Source organism: Plecotus auritus (assembly GCF_963455305.1).
Source record: "Plecotus auritus genome assembly, chromosome: 10".
In the NCBI taxonomy this organism is placed as follows: Eukaryota; Metazoa; Chordata; class Mammalia; order Chiroptera; family Vespertilionidae; genus Plecotus; species Plecotus auritus.
In genome coordinates this window covers 52051704-52071237 of record NC_137785.1, presented here as the reverse complement: position 1 = coordinate 52071237, position 19534 = coordinate 52051704, and the positions used below count along the sequence as shown (strand labels likewise).

The 19534-nt window shown below is 41.2% G+C and overlaps 1 protein-coding gene across 2 annotated transcripts in view; it reads right to left on the bottom strand.

Annotated features, from left to right (window-relative positions):
- Window positions 1–19534, bottom strand: part of CDH8 (cadherin 8) — a 335345-nt gene that overhangs the window by 193778 nt on the left and 122033 nt on the right. For both annotated transcript variants that reach the window (XM_080645709.1, XM_080645710.1), the window contains exon 3: window positions 19035–19329. In XM_080645709.1, the coding sequence (XP_080501835.1) occupies window positions 19035–19329 (295 nt within the window). The remainder of the gene's footprint in view (window positions 1–19034; window positions 19330–19534) is intronic.

Below are 19534 nucleotides of genomic sequence, written 5' to 3'. Positions count from 1 at the left end.
AGAATTTCACAAACTCCTTAACAGTTGACAACTGCTGTTTCCCTAGCTCCCACATTAGATTGGAAGACCTCAGGTGGCTTTTGACCAGGGCCCGGGCCGGGGAGGACCTGCAAAGGAGGTACGTGCCCTTGATCTGAACCCAACAGGGGACCCTTTGGTCCCTAGGCCGATGCTCCAGCCACTGGGCAAAACTGGCTAGGCCCATCATGTCCCTTTTTAGACACATTTTTACTACATTTCCAAAACCTGTTGAAATCAAATCACGTTAAGCACCACCATAAAGAGATGATTTCATCATCTTAGAACAAAACAACCCAATGCTGTATATTATGGTTGGAACGGACAAAGTTATAAAGAAAAAGTCAATGGCATAATGTGGAATTATTAAAACGGAGGCTTCCCAGGCATTTGCTGAAACTCAATCCTTTGGAACTTGAATGGCCCTGCATGAGATCCTGCAATATAAATAATTTTTCATCCGCATTTTTTGCCAAGATAATACAAAATTAATGATCACTCGAGTTTCTATGAAGACTTTAGAATTTACACATCTTTCCCCATGTGCTATGTGTGGAGAGAAGACTACGTTCGCCAGAAAAGAGAATTCCCTTTGGGACAGAATTTATATTTCAGAGCAGAGAGAATGTGAGGCAAGCCAGATATTTTTTGTTAGAGTCTACACATTTTTCTCTTTGATTTGGAAAGAAAGCATCATTTCCTCTCCAACTTACACTGTATATATCACACAAATTCACACACAACTGCAATGTGGAGAAATGAGAGAATGGAGGGAGAGAGCATGTGTGTGTGTGAGAGAGAGAAGATATGAGGAGAGGGAAGACAGAGGGGAGGGGAGGGGAGGGGAAGGGAGGATGTGCCTAAGGAAAAAATATTAGAGAATTTTGCTTCCTTCAAGAACTAAAAGAAATACTTTGGGAAACTGCATTAACCTTGTTACAGAAGACCGGAGAAGAACCAAGCAATGCTTAGAGAGATGGAGTTACACTTTATTATTATTCATGGGCCGAGAGAAACTGTATTTTAAATTCTGGCCCCAACATGGAGGACCTTTCCCTATTTTTATGTTTTTACCTTCTTTGTTTCCCAAATATGGGGCGTTTCTGGTCCCCTTTGCAAGTTCTTAAAGAGCCCTATGTGCTGGGGCTTTGAGACCTCAACCAAAGGCTTGGCCTGGTGCCAGCACTGATAACTTCATCTGGGGAAGGTTTATGGCCTCTCTGGAGTAGTCTTATTTTCCTTATTGTTTAAGCAAGAAAGCATTTACAGAAGCCAAAAGAGAAGGGTTAAAATTTCAAACAGCAGTTTTAAAATAAGATGGATGCTTCAACCTATGGTTCATAAATAACATTTAAAACTAAGAGGAAAGGAGACTCTAAAGAAGCTCTTCCATGTTTTTCTTTGTCACAGTTGAAAAATTATATGGGAATACAAACACGGATCAGTGCTTGCTGTGTGCAAATCACTTGTCCTACCTCCACAGAGCTGACCATCTAGTCAGATGGCAGATGAACTTGAACTTCTCTTTGAACATTTATTATATGTTTCTTAGTGAAGGGTGGAAGACTGAGTAGTGAATTCCACTTTCTTTCCCTAGGGAAGGTATCCTGAAGACCATGGCTCAAGGAGCACCTTAAGGAAGTTATGTCCAAATGGAAGGACTTTGGACTTCTTCATCTGGCTTTAGAGATCCTATATAATAAAAGCCTAATATGTAAATTGACCGAATGGTGGAACGACTGGTCGCTATGTCGTGCACTGACTACCAGGGGGCAGACGCTCAATGCAGGAGTTGCCCGCAGCCTGCAGGCCCCAGGCCAGCCAAGGCGGGTGCCAGTGGGGGCCCCCTGATCGCCCCACCGGTCACCCCACAGATCAGCCCTGATCGCCGGCCAGGCCTTGGGACCCTACCTATGCACAAATTTCATGCACTGGGCCTCTAGTTTCAACATAATTACACAGGCTTTAGTCTGGGGATAATGAGGAGTGACTGATGCCGTATTTACCTTTAAAGCAGTGGTGGTTTTTTATAATAACAATATGCACATATTAAATATGCAATGGTTTACTCCTTCTGGAGGTATAGAACCATGCTTTAGTTATACGAAGAGTTTGTGATATGACTGGAGAGAGTTGAATTCCAGGTCCACTGCATACTTTGCTATAAGACTTTGAGTCCATTGCTGTATTGCATTTTCTTAATACAAAAAGGAAGGAAGGAAGGAAGGGAGGGAGGGAGAGGGGGAGGGAGGGAGGGGAAAGGGGAAGGGGGAGGGAAAAGAAAAACCTGCCGGACAGAGTCGCGGACATCAGATCAGAGGGAATTGCCCAGTGCAGTGTTGGTTCACAGAAATAATGTTAATGATGTTGATAATGATGACATTCATGGTGTGGATTTACTAAGCACCGACTGTAAGACACTAACCCAGGTATTTTATGTGCTATTATTTCTTACTTATCAGTTATTGAATGTCTCCTAAGTGTCACTCATGCATGTTCATTAGTTCCAGAAATAACAATAAAATACCATGCATTTACAAAATAAATTGGATGCACAGAGAAGAGAAACAGCATATCCGAGTTTGCATGTTTAATGAGAGGCTCCATGATCCACAAGTCACTGCCCAGAGTCCGCATCTCTCTGCTGCCCCAGAGGAGCACCCATTTAGCATCTCACGTTATGCACTAAATCCTACTTTATCCCGTGCTGTCTAAATTACTGCCTGAAGGTTTTGATCCCTTATATCTGAATAAGAATAATGTATTCATCCCCATGCCCTGCCCAAGTTTCTAAAGCCACTGGAAAATAAAAGACCAGAAAGTGAGTCTCATATTTCATTGTCCTAATCCTACACAAATGAGTTTCCTCCAACGCAGGCTGTGAACTGGTTATTCCTCGGCTTTCCACAGTGTTCTTACCTCTAGTGACCACAAATTAAAAGATAATGATAATCAACTTCATGTATATTGAGTCTCTAGAAAAAGAACATTAAGGTGTAAGGTGGATTTCTTTTCAACAAGAGGGAGAAATCTGAGCATCCAAAGAAAAACAAACGCGCGAGGCCACGACATGTTCTCACTTCGACGGGGAGCGCTTTCCTCATTTCCCCACCAGTCTGATTCACGTAGGGTGACTGAAGACACAGCCTCCACTGAAAGAAATCCCCTCTTTGTCACTTTTCAGGATCAGCGGCCTTGTCACTCTGAGAGGCAATGCAGATCTCGATAACATTTCAACACCAAAATGCCTCCCGCTCCCATCAGACAGAGAAGTTTACTTCACCGTTGGATTTCTCCGATGCTATCACTGCGCCAGCTCCTTGTTAGCATCCTTGCAAATGGCTCTGTGCCCCGGTCATCGCTGGACCTCTGTCAGTCTCTTCCTCTGCGCCGGCGAGGACCACACACCGTGAGCAAGAGTTACCCTGCACGCCGAAGCTCTCTGCAGACTTTCTGTCTGCTTCCCTAACTGCAGCTGGAATCTTGAGGGAGAACATTGCTCGTTACCTTAGGCCTCCCTTCCTTAATATGTTTGTTTCATACATATTTTCTGAGCTACCCGCTATGCGTTTGGATCCGTTACAGGCACTTGAAGACAATAAGGCACAAAAGCAGCACAGGCTCCACCCTCAGGGAGTTTACAGTCAAGCACAGATTAATCCATTATAATTTGTATGCAGGAAAAGACATAACGAGATGAAATCTTGAACAGACTTAAACATTAGCCTGCAGCCCGGTTGGTGTTACTCAGTGGTTGAGCATTGCTCTGTGAACCAGGAGGTCCTGGTTCAATTCCCGGTCAGGGCACATGCCTGGGTTGTGGGCTTGATCCTAAGTAGGGGGTATGCAGGGGGCAGCTGATTGATGAATCTCTCTCATCATGGATGTCTCTATCTCTCCCGCTTCCTTCCTCTCTAAAATCAATAATAATATATTTAAAAATATTAGTCCCCCATACTTGGTCAAACATTTAATTAACTCACCCCTCATGCCTTGGCAGGGCCAGACCAAATGATTCCGCAGGCGTTATACGTTCCTCAGCCCTGCTTTAGAATATGTGCACTAGCAAATGTAGATGACAGTATGGAGGCCAAGGGAAATAAAATTGTTTCTTGAATTAAGATGGTGAGAGAAATCAGAGAAAAAGAGGTGATCCTTACTTATTATAAAATAATTCAACTTCACTTATGTTTATTTCTAAGAGCAATGGAAAGGCCTGGATTTGCAACGAGGTCGGCTAATTCCAGAGGGGAAAAAACACCTCTTAACCACGAATTCTTTGTACCTGCAAACACAGCTTTATCTCTGTGACGTCACTGCCTATAAATGCAGGTGCTCCATGAATGTGTGTTAAATGTATCTTGTGATGTCATTACAGAAAACAGAGAAACGGGTTGAAAGAAACAAACAAACAAAAGAAAGTGGGAAAGGCAAAACCGTCATTTTCTTTTCTTTGGAATGAATGTAGTTTTCATTAGTGCAGTCCTGTTAGCAGGAAGGTGAGGTTTATTTGAGGCATATTACGGACCTCTTTGATGTCCCCATGGTGTCACTGACGATTGGTAGAACTAAGAGATGGTGCTGGCGATTGGCCTGAAACACAACCTTGGCCATGGCATGGGAGTCCCCACTTAGCTGCCTTGAGCTAGGTACCTAATGAAAGGAAACCCCAAATAGCATTTCTACTATCCAAGTCACCTTCCAGAGGCAGGATGAAAACAGGGAAGAAGGGAAGCAAAGAGAGGAACAACAGAATGAATGAATAGAATTATCAGTCTATTCGCTGATTCATTCACAGACCCAATACATCTATCTGGTAGATGTGGTTTCAATCTTGTTGGGGGGGAGGGAGGGTATTGGGAGAAAGGGACCAGACACAGAAGCAAAAGCAGCAGACCAGTCGATGCTCTCAGAAGTGAGGGTGTTAGTCATGAGTCTACGGTAATAGTGGCAGGCGCAGGGATGAATTGTGCAGGATGATACAATTCTGATTTCCTATCTGGGTGCTGATTACACTAGTCTGTTCAACATGGGGGCTGGTGCTCTCATATGCATTTTACTGTTCGGGTGTTAGACTTCAATGCATAACCTAAAAAATACGTTTGTGGGGGCAAGAAAAGGTGAAAATGCAGTCAAGCCTGAACAGGACCAGGCATTGCTGTCTATGCTTATGAAAAATCTACCGCTCCAATGTCCTTCGTGCAAAATCAAGCAGTGGAGACAATGCCGGATTCGCATCACATGGTCTTACTTTCCTTGTGTGCAGTCCCCTTAATAGGCCCTTACTGTGCACTTACGCAGTGTTTATCGGAGCTGGGAGACACCACAAGAGCAACTCTTAAGATGGATACCGGCACTTCACCTTCCCTTTAATTTTGATGTTGGAACTTGTTACATATACATAAGAGTGTGTGGGGATTGTTTGGTGTTATTTCATTGCCACCTGATGGTATCAGCAGCCCTGATAACCACTTAGGAAGAGCAATACAGCAGCAACAACAAAAGATCCAGGGGTGAGCGTCATTATCCAGATGACTCTGTCAAGGTGAGGAAAAGGACAATGAAGGCATGCTCAGGTATGAATTTTGCCCTATGTTTTCAGTCTTGATCAACTGTGTTTTTTCCCCTCCCTCTAATAGTAACTTTAAAAAGAACAAAGCACGGAAGACTGTAGGTTACCTTACATCCATGAATAGATCTGGGTATCTAAATGGATGAAGGAGGGAGACTGTGCTCAGCATGAAGAGGCTGTGTTTTGGACTGAACGGAGAATATTCCTTTTCTCTTTCTCTCCCAGTTCAAAGAGATGCGTGATCCTTTTTTAAGCCCTGTCGAAGGGGTATTCCAGCGCCCACTCTGGTTCTAACTTTCCTAGGAATCTGACATTTCAGTTCATTGATTTTATATGGGCAGTAGTCAATGGCAGATAAAAGGGAAAATGACTTCCTCATCTAATCTTATTATATTATGAAGATATTAGAGGCCCGATGCATGAAGATTCGTGCAAGAATAGGCCTTCCTTCCCCTGGCTGCCGGTGCCACCTTTCCTCCGGCCCAGGGGGCGCCTTTCTGCCTTCGCTCCATCCCAGAGCTGCCTTTCCACCTCTCGCCTTGTCGCATCAATTTGCATATTCCATCCTTATTGGCTGTGGGTGCCACCAGCTTTGTCGCAGAGTTATGATCAATTTGCATATTCCATCTTTATTAGATAGGATACACTACATCTTACTAAATCCACACCATGTCTTGCCGTGGGGAGCCAATATCTTTCACAAGAAAGACACAGGAGGAATCATCTATTCTCTAGGTCCATATAAGGAGAAACTGCACAAAATTTGAGTGGGAATAGTTATCATCTTTATAAGTCATTTACATAGTGAGGGAGAAAGATATTGTTATAGTCCCTTTCTAATAGACAAAAATTCCTTTGAATGACTCCTTTTCACTCGTACCTGCAGTATTCAATAGAAAATTTTTGCTTAAAAGAAACATAGTATGCTCCTCCCCTTTTTGAGTTGTCATGTATGGACAGATGGAAGTATCATGGGAGCGAGAGATGGGGATTGTCTGAGACTCAGTAGGTTTCTAGGAAGCTTAATAAGGACATTTTATGGGATTGTTTTTAAGACATTAAAACGACAATACTGGCGTAATGGATACATGGCAGAATGTACCTGTCAGAACCTTTAGAATTGCACAGAACGATGAGTGAACCTTAATATATGCAAATTTTAAAAAATTAGGATGTTGGGATTATCCAAATTTTAAAAAATTAGGATAGTAACTTTTAACACTTACAGAAGGGAGTAAAAGGATTACACCTAAAACACACACACACACACACACACACACACACACACGTTTATGTATATATGCAAGTATTCCCGCATATATATGTTCTCTTTCTGTCAACTGAGAGGGCCTAGAAGCAAAAGCCCCATAGCAGCAAGTACACTTAACACTTGGATCTTGGTTTCCAACACCCCAATAAAAGAACGAGGACTCCTTGAAGGAATATCTAATTCTAGAATTGGGGTGATAAATATGCAAGAAGAATGCAGAGTATCATGCAGTGAAAGAAACTAATAAAGTAAGTTCTAAACAACAAATTAAAAAAAATGTCAAAGGAACACAGAAGACAACTAAAAAATCTCCCAATGATCAAAGCTGGGGAAAAAATTGAGCAAGAAAATAAAGGTGTATTGGATTATAACCTGAAATGTAAAATCACTCTGAGTACATATTGATTAAATGAGAGAAAGAAAGGAATGAATGAATGGATGGATGAATAAGGAAGGGAAAGAGGGAGAAATAAAGGAAAGAAGGAATGTACATAGTGAATTCCTTCCAAAGGGTACAGTTTGAAAGGGGAGAAAAATAGTAACTTCATAGTAGAGAAATCTGGCAAACAGTACCTCAGCCAAGTGGTCAAGGTTAATGTCAACAGGTATAAACCTATTCATAGTACGTCCTTGAGAAAAGGTAATAAAATGTCACTTTTCCCTGTATGGTCTTCCTCCCCCAACACATTGCCCCAATCTCATTACGAACAAAACATTACACAAATCCAAAATGAGGAAAACCCTACAAGAAATAGCTAACCAGTATTCATGAAGACTGTTAAAAGGCCTGTGTCAATACTGGTTCATTCATCTTGACAAGTGTACCAAGCCAATGTACGATGCTAGTAATAGTGGCAAAGTACGTGGGGACTCTGTGCAATTTTACAACTTTTCATGTTAAACTTTACTAACATAAAAGGTTTATTTTTTAAAAAGAAAAAGAAAGAGGTTGCACATACTTGAACACATAGTTTCCTTTTAAAAAATTCCATAGCCAGGAACAGATGTTTACTCAAATCTGTTTGTGGAGATATGACCCTCCCTCATGGCTGATAGAGGGACCCAGCAGTTACTGATTTCATAAATCTCTGGTTTTGGATTTTGACTCTGAAGCATCCTAATTAAGTAAATTTGGCCCCACAAACTGTATCGGTTTGCTATGGTGGCCATAACAAACCACCACAGATTGGGTGATTCATAAAACAGAAATGTGTTTTCTCACAGTCTGGAGGCTGGAAGTCCAAGAGCCAAGTGACAGCAGAGTTGATTTCTCCTGAGGTCTCTTTCCTTGACTTTGCAGATGGCTGTTCTCTTGCTGCCGCTTCACGTTGTCGTCCCTCTGTTCGTATGTGTCCCTGGTGTCCTTCTGTGCTTCCAAATCCCCTCTTCTTGTAAGGATACAAGTCAGATTGAATCAGGGCCTGCCCATATGTCCTCACTTAACTGTAGTTACCTCTTTAAAAGCACTACCTCCAAATAGAGTTTCATTCTGAGGTCATGGTGGGTGAGAGCTTCAATATATGAATTTTTGGGACCACAATTCAATCCATAACACACATCCATTCTATTTATATTTTTACAGTAAATATTTGAAAACACTTGACCTAATGCTATATAATTTTCATGTCATATATAATGTGCAACAATTATACTTGACATTATATACTGGACATGTATAATGCATCCTTCTAAAAATCTATATGGTGCTTGACACAGTACCTAGCCTTCAGAACAAGCTAAATAAACAGTGTCTGTCATGGCTCTGTTCTCCAGTTAGATAGCTTGGGACTGTATTTCCAGAATTCCCTTCCTTATACAGTTGGCCCTCTGTATCCTCAGGTTATGCATCTGAGGATCTGCTGTTTGTTGAATCCAGAAATGAAGGGCCCATGAACACAGAGGGCCAACTAAGGGACGTGAGCATCCATGGATTTTGATATCCTTGGGGGGGTCCTGGAACCAATCCCTCGTGGATCCCAAGGGATGACTTTATTGTCCTGGTTAGGTTTGGCCTGAGATTTCAAAGGCAGGCGTAGAGAAGGTAGGTGGAAAGTTGGCATAGGGTATCAGGTATGGGGGCAGCACACGGGGATTTCAGCAGATTTTCAAATGCACCATGTTGGCATAGAGCAGAATTCAAGTCCACAGCTCCTTCAACAACTGTCGGATCTGCTCCTTCAATTCTCCAACTCCTAGGCAGGATACATGAGCAGCCCTGTGAGAAAGGGCATCATCTTCTCCTGCAGGTTTCCCACCACATGGGAAACGGAGGAGGAGAGCCAGGTGCAGGCTTCAGTTGTCTTCTTGTTCTGCTGTGTGCCTGGTCTCTCCCACTTCATGTTCAGCTCTCCTGCCCATCACCAGAAGCAATGACAACAGCTCTGCAGAGACGTCTCTACCAGCTCCACAGCTGCAAATGCTCGGACCCCTGTAATAACTCCCTTCTCCTTGTCTGCTGAGGAGCTCCCATGTTCACCAACCATATGACCTGGAGTAAGCTATGTTAGGGCTGTGTGCCTCAGTTTTCTCTTTTTAAAAATGAGAGTAACGGCCCTGGCCAGGGTGGCGCCGTTGGTTGAGCACTGTCCCATGAAACAAGAGGTTGCTCTTTGGATTCCCAGTCAGGGAGTGTGGGGGAGACAGCCAATGGATGCCTCTCTCCCTCTCCTTCTTTCTAAAATCAATAAAAACGTATTTAAAATAAAAATAAAAATGAGAGTAACAATAAGGCTGTTAAGATTAAATGAATTTACATGAACAGTGTTTGGCATAAACACTTATGAAATATTAAATTCTATGTAGGAATAAAGTAATTATTCATTATGCTAGCCTTAAGTGAATAACATTGGGTTTCAGAAGGAATACATATGGACACTTCAACACCTATTTCAAAAACCTTTATTTGATTAGCTCCCTCCTCTCCCCTCCTCCATCATTTCTTGAACTCAAACCACTGTTGTGGTTTGCAAAGATTCATAATTGGAAGATAATGATGAGATCTGAAAAGTATAACATGGTTATAAAGAGAAGATCCTTGGTGGCATGCTCCCTGACAAAAAGAAAATGAATGAAATCATCTTTCAAGTGCCACAAATATGATTTTCCTGACTTTAAACTCTTTGAGCACAGTCACAAGGAATGAAATCTCATTCCCTTAGAATGAAAAATATACCTGAGACAATCCACATGGTCTCAGCTACAGCCTCACAATGTAACTTTTTTGTGTGTGTGTGTTTTTTTCCAGGATATCTAACTACATATCAAAGACACACTCACACACAATTTACATCTTCTTTTTATACGTAAGTCTTTGTTCATATTTTTAAACTTTCGTTCTTTTAACAGTTTGCATATATTCCCTACCATTTTCTACATATTGATCTATATTCTTAACTATGCATGTAGCTGCCGTGATATATAGATTTCATCATATTTTTCTCTATGTGAAAATACTGGTAAGAATGGGGGGGGGGTGGAAGGCTTTTATAAAACTGTGATTGCTAACCCACCAAAAAATAAAAGCATTTGAGTCTAAAGTTCAAATGGCTATTTTTTAAAGTTCAGTGAATCCAGGAAGCACAATAATTAAGCTCATGATACACAAATATTGAAGTTAAAAAATAGTATTAATACATGCATAGAGACTCCAGGAACCTCTCTACCAGCTCTGAGGGGCAAGCGTCTGAGAAGAGCATGCCATACACCAGTGATTGTCAACCGGTGTGCCGTAGGGATTTTTAAAACATGCAATACATGACTATTTAGTCAGGGACAATGACCTCTTTTCCCTTAGATTGGCAAATAAAAACATGACAATAGCCAACACAACAATAGCTGTCCAGGGGGAATGAATAAAAAGGATACCTATTTTTTCCCCCAATCAGCAAAAAAATATTTTTTGTGTGTGTGCCACAGAATTCTAGTAATTAGTTTATGGATGCCATGAGATGGAAAGGGTTGAAGATCACTGCCACACTCCAAAAATTTACTGACAAAGGTGTCCCACAGTCATTTTCGGCCAAGACTTCAGAATTTCACAAATGCGTGTGTCGGATGTGCTCTGACATGCTGTGGGCTCATTTCTCTGACAGGCGACTGTGGGCAAAAGCTGACCTCCATGAGCATTACTCTCCAGCCCCTTCTAATCCATGGTTTCCTGAGGTGGCTAGGTAAGAAATAACTCATAACACCGCGAGTGCTGATGCTGATTCACAGAGTGCTAGACACAGACATGGCTGGAATAATTTAAGAACAATTTGCCCTTTGCCTCTAGAATCAATAAATATGTTGAATCTGAAAATATCAATTCTCATAGGAGTCTACCCAGATGATCCCATGATCCTGAGGTCTCTCTTGGGTTTTCCTGATAATGAGTGCAGATTTCCTGCTATGAGAACACTTCTCGACATTTGAAGTACCAGAAGATTATTTGAGTAGGAAGCAGTAGATCTGACTTTCCTCAGAAGGGCAAGATAGGCCTGGATGAAGTGTTGGCCATAGAGCATTTCTCTGAGTTACAGGGGAGTGAGGTCTAGTTTTCAGAGAGGCTAACCAATATATGCAGAAACAGGAAGAGCCAACAAGCAAATGAATAAAAGCCAGATTTCTGAAAAATGTTAAGAGTCAACGCCAGGATAACCAAATGGATGATCAAATTGTTACTCAATTAAATTGAGTTTCATTCTAATGAGCAAGCACAAGGACACAGTGGAAGAAAAATTAAAATGGAAACACACAGAACTTCAGCGGTAGCTCTTGCTATGAATAGGCCCGTAAACCATTGTTTAATTGGTATATTGATTGGCTAACCTGGTTTAAAAGCACAGGTGGAGATATAGAATCAAGGTTGCCTCTTTACTTAGATATTGTTAACGCTCTAATTTGAAACATCAATTTAAATTATGAGATACCTATGAATGGGACCTACAGGTTTCTAAATTAGACTAAAACATCAATTTAAATTATGAGATACCCAATGAATGGGGCCTACATTGATTTAAATTATGAGATACCCAATGAATGGGGCCTACATTGATTTAAATTATGATATACCTACAAATGGGACCTAGAGGTGTCTGAATTAATATGTGACAACAGGCTCCATTCCACAAGGAGCGACTGCTCACCTGCAGGGGGTGAGGTTAGGGGCAGAGATTGTAAAATTTGTTTTCAGTGGGTTCAAATTTCCTACATGTATGTAACTTACTGAAATACAGTTTTACATAATATTCTGTTATACTGATAAAAAGCGATGCCTATATTACAACTTGAAAAATCAAATGCAGTATTTCACTACATTTTCTGGTGATTTATGCCATTCTAAAGAATTTTTACTAGCTAGTGATTGAGAATTCATCTTCTAGAAAGAATTCAAAGATTTCAGCTACTTACTTGGAATTCCTAAGTTCATAGACAAATATACAACAGGAGACCATTGAAAATACTTAGTTTTTTATCTTGCTAATGGAACACCAAAGCAGGAGCAGATCTGAGGCTCGTATGCCAACCCTACACTGAATAGCTCTAGAATTTTAACTCTTTTCAAATCAAGGAAAGCTGGCTTTCGATAAAATTTGACCTGCATAGAAACAGGAGCATAGGTACAATTTCCAATAAAATTTTCTAAGCTATTCTACGTTTGTTAGCATATTTTTTATGAGTTGATATTTGGATCAAAAAACCTTAAATTTGAAGAAATCAGAGATATGAGTTGACAATGATAAGGTACTAAAAATAGCGTTTCACTAGGGAAAACACAATTGATTAATTATATTACTGTGTTATCCATCATCGACTCATGAAATAGCCTCTTATAATTTAGGGAGAACATGAGAGTAAGCATTAAAGCAAAATTTGGTGGAAGGAGTTTTCTCATCACTAAAGGCCTTCCAATGAGCCTTGCTTGATATTTCCATCATTGTACACCACACTTGTTCTTAGCCACAATGCAGACACCACACAATGCCTCTTAGAAGACTAATACATTTTAGGTACCTCTCACAGTTCATTGCCAATAACTTTCACATTTGAATACTCCAGAAATTTCTGTTTTTATTCATTTGTTTATAGAAGCATTATTCATAATTGCCAAAATGTGAAAGCAACCAAGATGTTCCTCAGCAGGTGAATAGACAAAATGTGGCAAATCCAGACAATGGGATATCACTCGGTACTAAAAAGCAATAAGCTATCGAGCCAACTGTCTACGCACCCCTATGGAGGTTGAGCTTCTTAATGCAGAACAGAAACTACACAATCCTCACCCCATCTTAGAGTTTTGAAACCTCAGCTGTTACAGGCATTCATATCAGGTCGAACAGCTGGGTTTCTTATGAGGGTGTTTATTTCAATCTTCATGATTTCCTTCCCATGTTTTCCTAAAGAATTTCAATTTTGTTCATCACTCTGAATCGAATAAGGCAAAAAATATAATCAAACCCATCAATATGTTTCTTTTTTTTTTTTACTATGCATCTCTTCTTTAAAATAGGGAAATGCTGCTGAATTGCCTTAATATCTAGCTGAGAGAGAGAAAGCAAGCCACAACCTCAAAATTATCAGAAAGAAGTATGCTAGGTTGAAGATCATTTGTCCACATGAAACTTCTTTAATCTTTTAAGTGTATGTGACAAAAACTCTCTCTTGAATAATAAAAAAAGAATAAAAAATGAATCTCTTTAATTATTACTTTGGGAATCTTTATTTTATAGAGGACTAAAATGCGGACTGGGCCGTGACAAGAATACAAAGCTAATCCATGTAAGCTATAGCCATTATGATTTTCAATTCACTCCTTAGAAATGGGAAATTTCACTATTTAACTGCTTACTGAATTAGCACGTGGCCTGGCACAGAGACAGTTTCCAGGGAGGGGAGAGGGCTGCAGGTTGAATCAACTGCCAACGGCCAATGATTTACTCATTCATAACTATGTAATGAAGCCCCCCCAAAGACAGCTTCAGAGAGCACTGGATAGGTGAGCCCTTGGAGGTTTGGGGAGCCTGGTGCCCTGAAGGGGGCATGGAAGCTCCTTCCCACGTACCTTGCCCTATGCATCGCTTCCACCCGGCTGTTCCTAAGTGATATCCTTTTCTAATACACTGGCACTCTAGTCTGTGAGCCACTCTAGCAAATTAATGGGACCCAAGAAAAGGGGCCGTGGGGACCTCTGATTTATAGCCTGTTGGTCAGAAGCGCAGGTGACAACCTGGACTTATGACTGGCCTCTGGAGTGGGGCTGGTGGGCACACAGTCTGGTAGGCCCGCCTCAACCCGTGGAAAGTGATGCTACTTCCCTGAAGATAGTTGAGCTGAATTACAGGACACCCTGATGGTGCCCAAGAACTGCTTGGTGGTGTGTGGGAAGCACCTCCTCCCGCATACACACACCCACAAACCACAACTGGATGTAGGAACCTAACTTATTGTAAAATTAGGATACCTACCAGTCTATACTTCAAAGACAAGTATAAAAAGTATGGTACTTTTCTTTCTTTCATTCAGTGTTTACCAATTAAATTTGGTGGGTTTTTTTTTTGCAATACACCTATTTTGAGTACAGATTAGAAGCTGTTGCCATAGGTCTATTACATATTAAGAAATGACTAGATAGATAAGACGAGAAAAGCAGGGAGCATTCTGTAGTGTCCTGTCTCTGTTCCTGACTACCTGCCTGCCTCCTGGACTGTTCATTCCAAAGCCATGAGGTGTGGCGGGCAAGGTAGTTGGTTCCAGTGACCTGCAGTCAACTGCAGTCTGGTAATATTAAAGAGAACATTCCAGCTATTTTGAGAGAGAGAGAGAGTCCATATTTACATAACTTTCATTCAAGTATTTTGTTATAATTATTCCATTTTATTGTGAGTTATTGACGTTAATCTCTAATTGTGCCAAATTTATAAATTAAACTTTATCCTAGATGCATATATATAGGGAAAAATAGTATGTATATAGGGACTATTTTCGGCATCCAGTGGGGGTCTTGAAATGTATCCCCTGCGGATAAGGAGGGACTACTGTACTTGGCCTTCTCATCCCTTGACTTCGACCTTCACTAATATGCTCTTTTGAATAAAACTGAGTTCATTCCAATATGCATATCTGTGAAACATAAAGTTAAGGCTGTTGAGATTCATGTCATACAGGCGAGTTTTTAAAACATGCTGATTAAACTCACAAGTGGACAGCTGTAAAGAAACTAGTATCTGTTGGGGACCAACTTTACGCTGTGCCAAATGCTTTCAAAATAATCGCTGAATTTTCCCAAACACGGGTTTGTAGGTAGAGAGCACTGTGCACATGACAGAGAGAAAGTGAGATTTCCTGGCTTTTGCCCCTTATGCAGGCAGAAGGCAAATGTGCAGCCCAACAACCTGGAATTCTAGGATAAAAAAGCTGATTTCACCCAAATCCAGGTGTCGACATAAAATCGGGGTTAAACACCCCTCCCCCCACTATGCAACAGCATGAAAAAGACCTACGTAAAGTATCTGGAGATCCATAAACATAGGTACATTTGCATCAAAAAACCAACTTCAACAATGCTGGTTTGGTATCCAGAGTGAAAACCAGACTCGCTCGCATGTCGCTCGTGATGCTGTATTTGCTATAAAAGCGAATTGTCATCAAGTTCTGCGATTCACAGGCGAATAGAAAAGAGCTGTATCTCCGGCTCCCAAATAAGATCTTTCTAAAATAATGCGGCTGCCATTTGGGCAAATACATATGTGCGTTTTGTCTTGACAGCTTGTCACCTGGCAGACGGTCTCTGAACATCAGATTCATTTCCATTTAATCTTGGCCAATTTCTCAATTAGAATTTTATTTTTCACTTTCTGCACAATGAGATTCCCCCCCCACCCCGCCCCAGTCCTCGCTGGCATTCCTCGGGGCGTACAGGTGCAGGTGCTGGCCTTTCTGTGGTAGCAAAGGAAGAAAAATGAAAGGAGGATGGAGGGGAGGGGAGAGACCGGCGGAGAGAGAACAGTGGTAATGGGGAGAGAGAGGAGATAGTAGTGACCTTCATCCTGACATTCACCTTCGAGAGAAATGAAGGGAATAATTCACACCTGACAATAAAATAGTGCGGCTGCCTCTGCCTCCTTTACCCAGAGAGGCTGGAGTCAAACAGTAACCAGACACACGATTACATAGGATCGATACCTTGGGATAGGTCCAAACGTAAAGTGGGAAATAGATTAATAAAAGTAAGTTTTTTCATATATTTTTATTGATGTCAGAGGGAGCAAGAGATAGAAACATCTATGATGAGAGAGAATCCTTGACTGTCTGCCTCCTGCACGTCTCACACTGGGGATCGAACCTGCAACCCAAGCCTATTGCTCTGACCTTGAATTGAACTGTGACCTCCTGGTTCAAAAGTCGACCCTCAACCACTGAGCTACACCGGCTGGGTAATAAAAATAATTTTTGAAAACCATCACAACAATCAATTATCGGATGCCTGTTTAAGGCACACCTTAACCTTGTATGTGATCACACAATTCTCACACCATGAAAGCAAGATGGAAATGCCTATCTTTGCATTGTAGCTAAGGAAAATGAATGATCATGTAACCTCCCTGAACTTCAAGGTCAACCACATAATAAGAGATGGTACCAGGATTCAGAACTCTATCCAACAAACCCACACTTGGAACTACAGCAGCACGCTTCATGTAGTTTTTGAAAAAGATGTAATAGAGAAGGCATTTTTTAAAGAAAAACAACAACTGTCCGTGTTAATGAATGTTAATTTTTCTTAGTCTGCACTGTCTCACCAAGAAAAATCTTTCAGATAGAAAAACATTATATACTGTATATTTACAGGTGCACACACACGTTGCATAATGTAGCTAATAATATCTCTACAATCCTTTTCTTAGCTGAAATTGACCTTGGAGTCTGCAGAAGTTGGAGGAGGGAACTTCTTTCTCAAAATATTTATCAGCCACATGACTCATATACACAGAAATGGAAGCCTCTGACACATTTACAATAAATAGATATAGGCTTGGCCATTAAGATGTAGAAATCGTAACAGTGAAGCAAAAATAACCACTTCCCTCTTCACCATTTGTTAGCAATTTAAATAAAGGGGTCTTTGTGTATTGAAGGTGACCATCGTCCTTTAAAACCCTATTACTCTCACCTGGATGAGAAGGTGAATGAAACAAGTTCTCTCCCCTAAACCAGAAAATAAGAAAGAAAGAGTGTTTCTCAAATTCTGTTTCCATGTCAGGATTTAAAAGAAGTAAGCACATGGAGATATTTTTGCTTATTGGTGCGTTTCTTTTTGTGGGAATAGTAATGGGAGAGAGAGAATTTCCTACCAGAAAGCCATGCAAGTTTCCCTAGATAACGTGTCCATTTCAGCCAACCTAAGAGGAGCGATGCGATTCTGATAAGATGAGAAAAAAAAAAACACACAAATAAGTAAAGGTAGAATTCCCTGCACATAAAATTGACAAAGTAGAGTGTTAGCAGGAGTCATACTTGGGGGAGATGTGAAGACCTGCAATCCATTCCGATTTGCCGCTGCAGTGGGCACTTCTGCCAACGTTATACGGTAAGACAGGAGATACCAGCTAAAGCCAGGCTGCTCACCTCATTCTGGCCTTCAATTTATGTCTCTGCTTGTGTGTGTGTGTGTGTTTTTAATTTGTATTATCATGTCCACCTACTTGGAATGTATGTGATTTTGTTGTATTTTGATTTGGATGTATGGTTGTCTTAAATGTAATTTTAAACTAAATTGTGTCTATATTCCATACATGAGAATGACTTTTGGGCACAGCTGGTGTGTCTCAGTGGTTAAGTGTCAATCTATGAACCAGAGGTCACAGATTCCTGGTTGGGGCACATGCCCAGGTTGCGGGCTTGATCCCCAGCGTGGGGTGTGCAGGAGGCAGCCAATCAATGATTCTCTCTCATCATTTATGTTTCTATCTCTCTCTCTGAAATCAATAAAAATATTTTTTTAAAACAAGAAAGATTTTTAGTGTTTCACACTCTCATTTTTGGATGTTGCCTATTAATTTTGTCAGATAAGAAAGAGCTCTATATTATAAAGTCTGGGACCAGGGGTATTTCCAGGATCAAGGCCAGGGTTTGGGGAGAGATAAGAAGATCCCCCCCAAAAAAGGAAAAATAAAAAGAATAGAAAATCATGTTTTGACATATATACTGCTCTGAAAAATGTAATGAATACTTCAACGACTCAGAAAAATTGGGAGTGGGTCTTTGGTAATGGTGGCGCTGCTAAAACAAAGTTCAGCCTGGCTGGCATGGCTCAGTGGTTGAGCGTCGACCTATGAACCAGGAGGTCAGAGTTCAATTCCCGTCCAGGGCACTTGCCTAGGTTACGGGCTCCATCCCCAGTAGAGAGAGTGTAGGAGGCATCCAATCAATGATTCTCTCACATCATTGATGTTTATTCTCTCTCTCTCCCCCTCTCCCTTTCTCTCTGAAATAAAAAAATATATCCTATATAATAAAGAGCTAATATGCTAATTAGACCAGACGGCGGAATGACCTTCCAGAACAACCTGTGGGCGGGGCCACGAGGCAGCTGGGGCTGCAAGGGCCGAGCCTCCTGCATGAATTTCATGCATTGGGCCTCCAGTGTGTGTGGGGGTTTTCTTTGTGTTTTTTTAAAAGTTCAGTTAAGGTCAGACACCCACTGCATAGAAGTCTCCAGTAATTGTGATTCCTAATCCACTCTGGGGTCAGCCTATCAGCTCCATTCAGTATCTGGCTGCCTACAGACCCCGACGGCTCCCTGTTTCTTGATGCACTGCAATTGCATGTGAATGTGCACAAATAATTAACCATCAAGCAAATATCCACAGGATTAGTCTGGCATGTTGGAACAAATCTTGATAAATCCGCCTCAGTAACAAATACTCCAAGTACAAGTGTCAGAGAAGAATACAAATTCGGCCTATTGAAGTACTGTCATGGAAGGAGAGCTATTTTAATAAAATCGCTTCGTCAGTTCCTATTACTAAGGGACTAAAGCTATCGAGCTATGACACTGAGGCCAAAAAAAAAGGGGGGGATTTGGAAATGCAAATGAGAGATAAGACAGTCACAGATGCCTTTTATTCAGCCACACGCTATCCTCGATGCCAGGAGCTATGTTAAAAGTGACTCTTAATAGTTCTGCGTACATACCCAAAATGGACATCTCCGGCACGGTCGCATGATAGGGTCCATTAAGAAACTCCGGTGCGTTGTCGTTGATGTCCTGAACTTTAATAATAAATTCTGAAGGAGGCTCCAGGGGCTTGTTGGTCTCAAAGTCCACCGCCTGAGCTGTGAGGGTATACTCAGCCTTTTCCTCCCGGTCAAGTCTCTTTATGGCGTGGATATCTCCCGTTATATCATTTATTTGAAAGATTGTCCCAGCTCCATCGCCCGACAGGATATACTTGATTTTTTTGCTCCCAGGATCCAGGTCTGTGTGCAGCTAAAATGAAAGGTGACATTGGTTAGTGATGCAACGTTATTTTCTCTTTTAACTCCCTCCTGCTTAAACATCACGTTGGTTCTTTTTGCATTCATTGGAACTTCATCAATCTCTGCAATCGGAAGCTACACAAAGAGTCTATGCCAGTGGTCGGCAAACTCATTAGTCCACAGAGCCAAATATCAACAGTACAACGATTGAAATT